Source organism: Hirundo rustica, chromosome 15 (genome assembly GCF_015227805.2).
Source record: "Hirundo rustica isolate bHirRus1 chromosome 15, bHirRus1.pri.v3, whole genome shotgun sequence".
Lineage (NCBI taxonomy): Eukaryota > Metazoa > Chordata > Aves > Passeriformes > Hirundinidae > Hirundo > Hirundo rustica.
The window spans coordinates 9377993-9390383 of record NC_053464.1 but is presented as its reverse complement, the minus strand read 5'-3'; the positions used below and the strand labels follow the sequence as shown (position 1 = coordinate 9390383).

The window sequence follows — 12391 nt, the reverse complement described above, 5'->3', positions numbered from 1 at the left end:
CACAAATGCTTTTCCTCTGAAGCGGTCACAGTTTGTGCACAAATGCCCCAGATTCCAGGCTTTTATTTAAAGCCCTGCTCTGTGTTGTCTCCTCCCCTCCTCCAGAGCGGCTGCATCCAAGGCTGCTGCCCTGGGACCCCACAGGCCCCGAAAGCAGCAGGGTCCCTGCTGCTGGAGCCTGACCTCGCTGCTCTGACAGCCAGCATGGGTACCTGGCATTGCACACGAGCCAAGGTTTTAGTCTGCATTTAATTTTGTCTCCATATCGAGAATCACAGCAGGAATCCACACAGTTAATTCTCAATCACATCATATTTTACTTACATCAATTTCTCTTAAATAAATGCTGCTGAGCCTTAAAAGGGAAAAAAAATAGTTACACACTAGAAACAAAGAATCCACTTTTTAAAAATCGTTACAACTGGTTACACGTTCTTGGCAGAATCAGAGCGGAGCTCAGGAGCTGGAGCTAGCGCTGGTGCCCAACATGATGCCAGGGCCTGAATGATAATTTTTTTTTCCTTCTCATTAAGTAGTTTTAGTTTAAAATCAATAAAAGCAATGATGTAGATCAACACATACAAAAGACAGGTAGATTAAAGAATATTGCACGTGTATATCCAAGCAGCATTTAACCACGACAAGCCCTCCCCCACAACCCCGGGATCCCAGCACAACCTGGAAGAAAAAATAGTGCAATCACTGAGCCCGAGCCAGCCCCGCCTGGGCCGGGCTCACTCACCCTGCAGCCCCAGGCGGCCAGGAAGGGCCGTGCAAGCAGAAGTGGGGTTGCAGGTGGTGGATAAGGTCTGGCAGGGCTCTGCTCTCACGTGTGGCCTCATCTCGTTCTCACACACATTCACTTTGGTCAAGCCTTCAGCTGCTGCGCCAGCGCACGCAGGCGGGGCCGCAGCTCCTGGCCCTGAGCCGCTGTGGCAAAGCCCGGCCTTGGGCACAGGCACAATCTGTGCTTTCACCGGCACAACGCTCCCCGAGGTCGCTGCAGAGGAAAGGGCACTAAAACCCTTGTTCGTTTTATGCAATGTGAGAAAAGTACTGAAATCCACTTAGGCATGAAAGTGGAATGTGTCCTGAATACCTGAAACCCGCAAAAACGCGCCCCCGGTCGTCCTCGAGCTGTGGTTATAGCGCACTGGGGTTGTATTCTCGTGTTTGACAAGACAGACACGATCCATGTTCCTGAGACAAGCTCTTCAGAGCTCTGAGCACAACATCTGGCATGTGGTCTGTGATCATCTTCGGACTTATTAAAATGCTGCTGAAGACGGTTTCGTTTGACCACCTTGCTGTGTATTTAATATCTGAAGAACACAACCTGGGGAAAAAACACACCACAAATACAATGGCTGTGTCAGAACTGGAACGGGCAACCTGGAGACTCTGGGTGTGGCTCAGGGAGGAACTGGAACCCTCTCACAGCAGCAGGTGGGCTCCCAGAGAGCTGCAGCAGAGAACTGCTGCCATGAAGTGCTCCTGAGGGCAAAACTGCACCAAATGACACTGTGCTTTAACAGGGAAAGGAGCCATCAAAGATTCAAATAATCCTGCCCCCAAAAGCACGGAATACAGCTTGAGCAAGGAGGGGGAGGGCATTAAACACTGCACATTCATGTGGTTAATGTCAAATTTAGGGAATAAGTCACAGTGGTATCAATAGGAGACCAGGCAATACATTTAATGCTGCACATAGGATGCACCGTTCTGTAAAATTAAATCCGAAATACAGGAGGGGGGCTCTTATGTGCTAGGCCCACTTAAAAAAACTCCCATTATTAACTGCTGTGCTATGGAATAAAAGACAGAAACAAAATTAACTCAATAAAGAGCAGCCATTGGGAAAACCTGCCCAGGTCAGAGGTGTTCAAGTATCTAACTTGTAAAACCAGTATTAAAATAGTTAGAAAATAAAGACGTGAACCTTAAACAAAATACTGATCTACTGAATGGGCTGTTTCAGATTGCTTTGTCTAAAAAAACCCCAACATCAACAAAAAACACACAAAAAAAAAAACCCTGAACACAACACTGTCCCAACAAAGCCAGAATCCTCACTCTTCCAGCACTTTCAGCTTTCTGCTGTCTTTGTCTCAGCTTCCTGCATCCACAGAAAAGCAGCAAGTGACAGGAAAAACTAGAGACCATGTGGGCACACACTGGGTAGTGGGGCAGCTGCAGCTCCAGCCTGGCTGGGTCAGCACTGCAGGCAGCATTGCACCTCCAACATTCATGGGACTGCTCAGGGAAACCTGAGGTGTTCTGTTACCACTTCACCCCTGCCAGGACACACTGCACATCTGCAGCCTCGGGCAGAAACTGCCAGTGCCAGTGTCTGAAGTGCTCACTTCAGCAGCTGCAATGAGCGGGCAGGATAAGGCAGAAAGAGAACAGTGTCCAGGGCTTGAAGCAAAACAGAAAGAAGCTGGGAAAGACAGAATAGAAACTGAAAACTGGGTCATGTGCAATAACCAAAACTGGGTACTGGATATGCAGGTAAGCCACAGAGCTGGAAATGTGTACTTTGAAAGGGACAAGGAGCTCTAAGTAGACTGCAGGGAGACAGGAGAGTGGAATTCATCATTCCATTTACCTCCTAGAGCTGCATTCTTCAAGGATGTGGATAATCTTTCCAGGCAGATACAGATGAGGATACTGAGGGGGGGAGTTCAAGTGCGATTCCTCCTCAAGGGCGTTGTACGAAGGCGACCGATGAACCATTAAACTCTCCTCGGCCAGGAGGGGCTGGGTCAGGGCATCCTGGTTCCTTCCATCCAGCTCTGTTGGGAAATCATCAGGATCCCCTCCAAACACCTCGTACCAACACCCCCGCAGCAAAATCTGGTACTGAAATCAGAGAAAAGAGCAGTCCAACTGAAGTTTGGCATCTCTTCAAGTAACTTTTTCTAGTTGCGTGCTTGCACATGCTTCATCTGAAAATACAATTAAAAGATTAAAAACTACTCTATGCACATGCTCCCCAAACTTTGCTTGATAATTACCTCCTTCCCAAATTTTCCCCACAGTAACATGCATTTTAACAGTATGGCTCCTAAGCCTCCAGTTACACTACAGAAAACATCCCCATCTTTACCAGCTGAATTACTCCATGTGGATTCTGCTCTGCAGGTTTAACTTTTCTTGCACCTGTAACCTCTAACTGTCCATTACCTTATTCTGTATTTAGGACATCACACAGAGCCTCTGCTCATCCCTGGGACTGCATGGAAATCTCGTGGCTATTTTATATATGTGGCAGATTCAAATTGAGATGTTCAAAAATGGCAGTTCTGGATCTTTAAGCCACACCTCTGTACCTGCAGCACCATCCTGCCTGACACCAGACTGATCCAACACGTTCAAAACTGTTTCCCGCTAACAGTAAAAAGAGGGAAAGAATTAACACTGTAACAGAGAAATATTTGCTTTCCAAATGAATTCTGACAGCAATACATCAGTAAAATCATTAATTTTCTTACCTACTGGTACTAGCTATGACACTATTAAAGTAAGTAATCTTACTGACTTTTTGTAATTTTAGCTGTTTGGGGTTTTCTTCTCATTTTTGTTCTTCAATCAGGAAAACTGGCAAACAGATAATTTCAGGTCTTTGATGTTGTAAACTGGTATACTGGGAGTCTTACCGAATCCTAATCTCCAACAACACAACTTTACAAGATAGGAGACTAGCACAAATGTCACTGAATTAAAAGCAAACAATTTTGTTCTGAAACACAATTGTAGCTCTCAGCTTTAAGATCAAAAACACACACACCAGTAGTCACTGCATTAAATCTGGGGTTTAACCCAAGTATCCATCCCACAACTTTAACCAGGAACTGCATTTGGTTACCTTGGGTCTGTTGCAGTTTGCCACAATCCTCACTATTCTTCTCTTTAAATCCTCCATGTTGGGCATACTTAACCTGTTTAAACACACAGAACAAAGTCAAACAAAGCCCCTTATTGTCTGCTATCAAACCCATCTACAAATATCGATTTAAAAGTATTTTCATCTCACCTTGCAACAAGGTCTTTTCCAACAATGACTGAAACAATGAAGTGCTTAGAGTAATCGGCAAGTGATTTGCTTAAAATAAAAAAAAAAAAAAAAAAAAAGAAAAAAGGCAGTTTAGATGCACTTAGGAGATGAGCACACTTTAGTTTTAGGATGATCGTTATAATTCAGTAAAATTACAAGCATGTGGCAGCACCATTTGCAGTCAGTGCCTCAGTGGGTGTTCAGATCTTGCTGAAGGTGACAGAGTAACTTCAGTGCTGACTCTGAGGGTGTGTGGATGTCCAACAGGCCAAGGCAGACAAGTCAGGAGAGTACTCTTCTGGAACATTTACTTTAAACTCTAATTATACTGCCTGCCAGAATTGCCCAGATGTGTTTCATTCTGTAACGCTCCACCAAGAACTCAACTCTAACTCCAGATGGAGCAAATTCATTTGAGTGGGGAGTGGAGAACAGACTCTTCCCACAGCCAGCCCCCAGCCACCACACCTGGCAGCTGCCTTGACTTCTCCAGCTTAGACACAGAACCAAGCAACAGGAGTGTCTCACCTTAAGAGCCCTCCTGGGGGAGAGAAGGCGTAACACCTCAGCGTGGGGAAGGAGTTCCTGAGCATGATGGCCAAGATAGATGCTGTCCCACCGCCCAAACTGTGACCAACTATCACAAGTTTATATTCCTGCAGACAGAAAGACAAACTTAGATGAACACAGAAAAAGCTGCGGGTGATTTTTTTGACAAAATAAATTCTTTGGAAGGTAACTTACTGGGGCAATTGTGAAAGCCTGGTTTAAAATTCCATCATTTATTAGTTTTCCATAGATATAATTTGCAGCTTGAGTTATTCCCTACAAGAAAACAGTTCAGGTTAGAAGGATGTATCTAATCTGAGGTGTGATACGTATATAGTTTAAATACAACACCATCACAGAACAAAATCTTGTTGCAAAGCTGGTCTTCTCTTTGGCATCCTCCTGACAGAGGTCTGGTTATAACCAAGAGGCCTGTATATATTGCATGTATGGCTTAAAAAGGTTTTGGGATATTTCATAAGGACATTAAGTCTGACAAGAGGATTAAAAATTCCACCTTGCAGTCCCAGAGGCAGTATTTGATGCACCAAACACTGCAATAACTTGTGCAGTCCATCTGACAAGGATGAATATTGTGTTTAACTAAGGATCCCAGGTGTTTATAGCTTGCTGCTGCTGAGCTGATCTACAAAGAGCCACTGGCTGCACACACCTTATGCACAAACCCATTCTCCAGAACCTCCTCCAGGGTCAGGTCTTCGCAGTCCGCTGACAGATCAGTGAGGATGTCCTGTGAACAAAGCCTGGGTCAGGACTCCCTGCAGGGCTGTGTGCCTCTGCTGCTCACCCCTGTCACAGGGACATCACCAGCTGGCTGCCAGGGGTGTGAGCAGCACAACACATCCCAGCACACACCACCAACCCCAGCAAACACACAGCAACCACAGCTCCCAGCCTGGCAACCATTTCCAGCTGCAGACACCCCATTATGGATGCACCTCCACTCACAGTGACTTGGAATTACCCCTGCCTGTCCTCCACTCTCTTCCAGTAGCACAGGGAATATCACCCACCCAAGGGCAGGGGGGCTTACAGCTTAAACCTGGGAGACTCATACCTGTGAGTGAGCTGCTTTAACATGTGCCAGGGTTAACACAATCTCCTCTAGGTACTGGGAGTTCACTCATTTCTATAAAGCTAATTATTGATATCAGATGGATGATACCTCAAAAGACAAGGTTCCTCTCACTGCAACCACAATAGCTTCTTTTTTGTGATCCAGAGCAACAAAAAATGGAATCTCATAGATCTAGAGGAGAAAAATGTAATCAGTAAAGACACCAGTGTTTTGTAAGGGCAAGCACTTGGTCTCACCTTCTGGAAGCTCCTACTGAGCTCCATACTGTACTATGGAAAGAAGCTGAACTGGTCTCTTATTTGGTTAGTCTACGTGCCTTTTTTCAATACTGAGACAAATATATATCAATGTTTTTGTGGCTGTTCTGTTGGATGAGAAAAGAAATCCAAACTGAATGTTTTCATTTGGCTTTGCATCTTACACTTCATAAATGCTGAAGGCAAACTAGACCCTTCACCCCTTGCTTTCCCTGAATTAATCACTGCAGCTTGCTGAATGCCTGTCCAGATTGTTTACCTTGTTATGAAAACTGATATGAATGAAGTCTCTGTACTGCAGTCCTGTTATTTTTAGGATGGATCCAAAGTGAAAGTTATGGCGATCACTGCCCGTTATATCAGAATCTGTTCGTCTGTTTCTGCAACTAACAAACACAGAAGAGAAAAACATTCATTTTTTAGGTTTCCTTTCAAGGAATCAAACTCAGTTAAATTTACAGAGGGCCTTCTTCCAGGAATCAAAAGTGCTTTCTTTTTGCAATAGCACCAGCAAACATTCTGATGCAAGATGTTATCCTCTGTTATGGGACCACTGGCAGAGCAAACAGCGCAGTAAGAAAAGAATTCTTAAGGTTACAAGCCATTGAGAGAAAATACAAACAAGGAAAAAGGAAATTCAAACAAAAATCTGCACAGCAATCTTATGTTTTATCCACAGTGATATGTGATAATTTTTTTCTCCAAGTGATTATATTTCGGTAGATTATATGGCTATTTCATATTAATAATTACAAAAATCATTCTTCCAGTCACAAATATCAGTGGTCACATACAGTAATCCTACCTAGCAATATGCAAAACGACATACTGACCAAAAACATTTTTGAGTAAAGGGGTCAAAAGGAACAAAAAGGAGGCTGGAGGAACAGGGAACTTCTGCTAATTCCTTAGGACAGAGAAAACTATTGACAGACTTTTATTTCTACATGTAAATCTGTGCCCAAAAGACACCTCTAAAAAGCCTCATTTTACAACATGTTTCATTTAATTCAAATTCTTTCTTTGTCATCTTGTTAAATGATTTGTTTTTTAATCTGAATCACAAACTTTTCCCATTTAAAAAACCCCTGATCTGTTTGAGGATGGAAAGACACTGGAATTTTGTTTCTCCGAATTTTTGAAAGATAACTCTAGCAGTCAAGCTCATGTACTCCCAAAAATGATATAATTTAATGCAACAAAAATAGTGCTATTGTAACTATTTTATTTCTTCTAAGACCAGTTAAATAGAAGGCAGCTGTGTGTTTCTGAGCTCTTGGTTCAAACCTACCAGTCACCATTGAGCTTACAGAGTGCAGTATATGGGTTGGTGTACACATAGTAGGGCCAGCCATAGGCAGCTGCAGCAAACAGCATGTAGTGAGCAGCATTCTCCAGCTCAACATCCAAATCATCAGTCTGGAAGCACACAGGGAAAGAAAAAGAAGCAGGAAAAGGGAGAAAGGTGTGTTAGGCAGCCTCAGAATAAAACTGAACACAGGCTAGTGAAAATCAAAGCATGATGAAATACACACTACCCAAAAGGAAAACCTCAAGGTCTGAGAGGAACTAAAAATAGCCACTTGTATTTCAGGAAGAAATCTGTGTTTATTTATGTAGCTACACAGCTCAAGGATCTTGAAAAGCTCTCACTGAATCAGTTTCTTCCCATGCTGATACATTGATAAGCTCAATGCTGAAAACAACATTCACTCCCACTATGTTACCTAAGGATGTCCAAGGGAAGGCTAAAGAGTGCAGCAGAGTCTCTGGTACTGACTTTTAAAGCACAACCCCATCACACCAGCTGGATTCAAAAGGAAGCTGACAGAGATGCACTGGTTGAAGTAAAACTACACACATCTATGAAAGAGGCTAAAAGGAGTGGAAAAAAATTACAAATTTACACTGAAAATGAGGAAAAATCAGTTAGCAAACTAACCCACTACCTGCAAGCATTTAAAAGATGCCACTTTTGCTTCTTACTTTGGGTATTTGCAGCAGACAAAGAGCCCACAGTACATATTGGAAGATTACCTTCTCAGTTCTATGCAAACAGTACCAAATATTCATTCTCCCTCTGTTCTCTTTCTCTCCCAACTGTACAACAATGATCAAATGTCCTAAATGGTTCCTTTTCTGTGCTTAATTCCCTGTTCAAAGTTCTACTCATACAAAAGCATAAAACTGTTTTTGACTACAAACTTATTGCAGTGTTTAATTTTATTAAAAGAATAAACAAAACAAGAGAAAACCCTCTCCAGAAAGAAGTGCATTTCAATTTGATCTGGCACCATTCCCTAAAAGAATTACACCAAAGGCTGCACCAACCCTATCTTACCACGAGAGACGACGGAGAATGACACAGGACTTCTTCAGGCTCTTTGGGGCAATTTTCCATTTTATCTTGCTCTTGATGGAGCAGAATCAAACCAGCTGCTATGTCACTTGGCACCAGATCAGTGTCCTGTACAAAGGCAGGGAGGGCTCTGTGAATCCATCCCACACCTCAGCGCGGCGGAGCTCCGAACGCCAGGCTCTTACCGAGAAGTAGTTGCGGAAGAGCTCGGCGATGCTGGTGAAGGCCACCCGATGGTCGTCGTCCTGCACGATGCAGCAGCACAGCAGCCTGATCCTCTTCTCCCACACCCTGGTGGCAGAGCTCTTCACGTTGTACAGCAGCTGCCCCGACTGGCTGCTCTCCAGGTTGCGGCTCACGCCATCGGGCAGGTAGAATGTCTTCTTCCCCCCGAGGGGGTCAAAGACAATGACAGCTCCAATGATGGTAAAGATGATGATAATCCAGCTGGCAGACAGGAGGGAGTGGGACAACAGATCGTGAAACCACACACTTCTGACAAGCGCGCAAGAATCCCAACTACAGATCTCGGCAGGCTGAAACCGAAGCTGGAATTCTGTATATGGAGACCTCTGCTGCTGTCCTGAGGCCGCAGCTCTTTGGAATGTGCTTGCAATACTCTGGGCACCAGAACAAGGCTGTTGGCTCAGTTCACACAGGGCACCAAACCTGGAATCACAGCCCACTGCTTTGGAAGCAGCACAGAGGAGTGGCAGCTCCATTTTCCACTACCAGCTAAGTGATCAGGTTACTACACTCTTCATATTTATCCAGTTTTCTACACTCTCACTGCCCCTCTTACCCTTTCTGACCTTCACCCCCTTTCCTTCACTGCAGGACATGCTTTCTCTCCCAAGGTAAGCTTTTTTAGGGAAGGATACCAATTCATTTTCCTTTTCCCACACACTGTAAAGCTCAGGTTTGTGGGGAGGCACCTTTACCTTGCAATAACAGTCCCGATGACGCCATTTATCACAGTCTTCTCACACTGCACGCTGTTGTCTGACACCCACACAGCTCCTACAACAGCCCAGATGAATTCAGGGAAATACAGAAGCAGGCGAGTATAAAGTATTTTGGGAAGTGATTTTCTTGGGCCTGGATTAGAAATTGTTCCTGAAATTAGAGAGAGAATTTAAAACAAGAACTGGTCACGAATGCACCTCAAGTACATGAAATCCTATCTGGAAATACGAATTTCCTGGGCTTCACAGAAAGTAAGAAACTTAAGTAAACTATCAAGTACTTTCATACTAATGGAAAGCTATCATTGAAGCTAAATAAAACAACAATGGATTTATAGTTGTGATTCTTAGAATCTATTCTACTAAAATGCAGAGCTGCATCCAGGAGCAGTGGCCCACCTACAGCTCCTCATGACTCTTGGGGCCTGCTTTTATTATTCTATTTAGCTTTTAGCTGGTTAATATTTCATTTTCTGATGTTAGTTTGCTGAGCTACAATAAAGTTTTTTTAATGGTTGTACTAAATTATAATAGGAGAACAAAAGTAGGACCATTATCAGGACAAATACTTCTCAGGCTATTTTCTGTATTGTGAATTTACTAATCACCTCTTCATTTTAGCACTCTAAGGCAATAAAAGAGGGAGTAACTTTTGGCCAGCTGGTCTCCAGTCTGCTGATCCCAGGGTAATGAGGTAGCAGGGTGTGTGTGCTCAGGTGTAGACAAGTAATTTGTAAAGGCTGCAGAACAAAAACAACTTTGGGAAGAGTTTTCTAATTACAAAGCTGTGGTCCACACCCAGTGATAAAGCTCTTTCAAAAGCTCTCAATCCAGAGGTTGCTTTTTCCCATTCCCAGGTTGCAGCCTGTCTGCAGCAGCCTGGTTGCTCACACAGACACAATCAGATGGAACTGTGCTTTCTTTAAACAACTTTTCCTTTCTCAGCACCACCCCCAGGGTGTGAGAGCTCCAGCCAGGTCCCCTGCTGGCATCACCAATCCTTGTGCCAGAGCAACACAAGGGCTGCTACAAGATCAAACCCACGCATACCAACCACAGTCCACACCTCTCCCTTTGTTTTCCTGGAAATTTAACCTCAGAGTTCTTCCATTTCTTAATTACAGTGGCCTCACAGCTGTCCTTTCATACCAAACAAGGTTCTTTGATCACTGCTGTTTACAGTTACATCTCTCACCTCTGCACCTTTGGTTAGAGCCTGGTGCTAACAACACCACGGACATGGGTTTGATCCCTGTATGCCCATTCACTTAAGAGCTGGACTCGATGTGGGTCCCTTCCAACCCAGAACATTCTGTAAAATTTTGATATAAACATCACGGTCTGGCTGATCTTACTTCCCCTCCTCTGGAAACACTAGGAAAACCAGCGGTCAGATTCAAGGCCAGGATTATCATCCACACCTCTGCTCTGTCAGTTTCTCTTCATGCACTCTTAAAATTGCTTAAATGGAAGAAAGTATAAATACTTATTTACAGAAGCATAAATACCTATTTTCAGTGTATCATGAGAACCAATACATGAGAAATTGTGGAGTCTCATCTGTTACTTCAGAGACCACACACATATTTAAAATTAATCTTCTTAACATTGCTTTGATGATCAGGTGCCTCACCAGAAAAAAAGCCTTCCTAGCAACTTTAACCCAAAATGAACCATTTCTACAAATAATTATGAAGTTGCATTGGGGTCCTTATTTCTGTTCAGCCATTCATTTGAAGTTGCGGGCCTAGCTCTATTTAATAGTACTCACTGTCAGTTTTATTAAGACATTTATACAATTAACTTTTCTCTGTGTGTTTTTCCCACAGCAGCCCACTGCAGCTAAGGGACTTTCACAAGACATGACTAAACCTGCCTGTGCAAGGCAGAACTAACAAGATACTTCAGATGATTCTGGATGCACTTCCCTCAATTCCTGAGAGGTGGGGCAGTGTTACATCGGAGGTCACACAGAAAGTTTTCAGGATGCTCTGATGGCAATGAACCATTAGCTGCACTAAGCTGCCATGTTTATTTAATGTGTTAAGATTCCAGACTAACAAAGGTAATACTATTAAAGCAAACACGTTAATGCTGATGGAGTTTTTCAAATCTGCCTACCATGAAAAACTTCAATTTTTTGGTAGCTTTTAATGTCAGATTAAAAACACCCATCTATTACAATCCTACTAGATAAACACAAAACATCATTATTAACTATTTACCTTGCATGCTGATGTATACAAGAGCAGATAACGCACATATTATGGAAGCCAGAAGAAGGATGAGGCCGAGCAGGTAGCTGTGCAGCAATCCTCCCCCGGGACAGTTGAACTGCCCCTTGTGAACCGTGTAAAGGACAAGAATCCCAATCCACCTGCCGGGAAGGGAGATAACAACAGTTACAGCAGGAAGGGACAAGTGCCCGCTGCGAAGCGATCACCTGATCGATAGTGGTCGTCTTAATGAAAGCACCGCACAAAGATTAACAGCAAAAGACCTGTTACATAAGGAAAGCGTCAGGATGGAACCACTACACGAACACTCAGCAGGAATTACAATTCAGCCGAGCGCACACCGAGCCACAGGCTCCCTGCCTGGTGCTCCTCACTTCCTTCCTCAGACCCCAAACCGCGGCTAGCGGACACAAAGCAGTGACCGTGTCAATTACGAAAACACACGAGCGCTGCTCGGAGATTAAGGCCAGCGGGTGACGGCGGCCCGGAGCGCAGCGGCAGCGCGGGCACCGCACCGTGCGCGCCGTGCCGGGGACCGACAGCGCCCGGGCCGCGGGCACCGCTCGTCCTGCCGGGAAGCGGCCGGGCCGGCGGGCAGCGGCCCCGGGGCGCGCCTTACCACACCAGCCTGACGAACAGCTCGAAGGCGCCCGGGAGCACGAAGTCGTCGCTGCCGATGGCCCAGCGCCGGCCGAACAGCACGAGCCCCGGCATCCTGCGGGTCCCGCCGCCGGTCCCTCAGGGCCGCCCGAGTCCCACGCACGTCCCTCCCCCCCAGGCCTCAGCGCCCGCCGGGGCGGGCACGACGTCAGGGTGCCGTGACGTCACGCGGGCCCGCCCCGCCCCGCGGGCACGCCCCGCTCCCGTC

At 45.0% G+C, this 12391-nt stretch overlaps 1 protein-coding gene across 2 annotated transcripts; it reads right to left on the bottom strand.

The window, feature by feature from the left end:
• Positions 1–293: 293 nt before the first annotated feature.
• DAGLB (diacylglycerol lipase beta) lies at positions 294–12362 on the bottom strand. Of its 2 annotated transcripts, XM_040079329.2 has the most exons (16): positions 12143–12278; positions 11512–11663; positions 9263–9437; positions 8507–8768; positions 8304–8429; positions 7254–7381; positions 6222–6348; positions 5793–5876; positions 5280–5357; positions 4802–4882; positions 4586–4713; positions 4037–4105; positions 3869–3941; positions 2609–2862; positions 1100–1336; positions 294–1000 (listed from the first exon to the last, which is right to left on the bottom strand). In XM_040079329.2, the coding sequence occupies exons 1-15, from the start codon at positions 12235–12237 to the stop codon at positions 1144–1146; spliced, it is 2025 nt and encodes a 674-aa protein (XP_039935263.1). In that variant the 5' UTR covers positions 12238–12278; the 3' UTR covers positions 294–1000; positions 1100–1143. The 2 variants fall into 2 exon arrangements, with proteins under 2 accessions (XP_039935263.1, XP_039935262.1); XM_040079328.1 differs by having other exon boundaries at positions 294–1336; positions 12143–12362.
• Between the last annotated feature and the right edge of the window lie 29 nt (positions 12363–12391).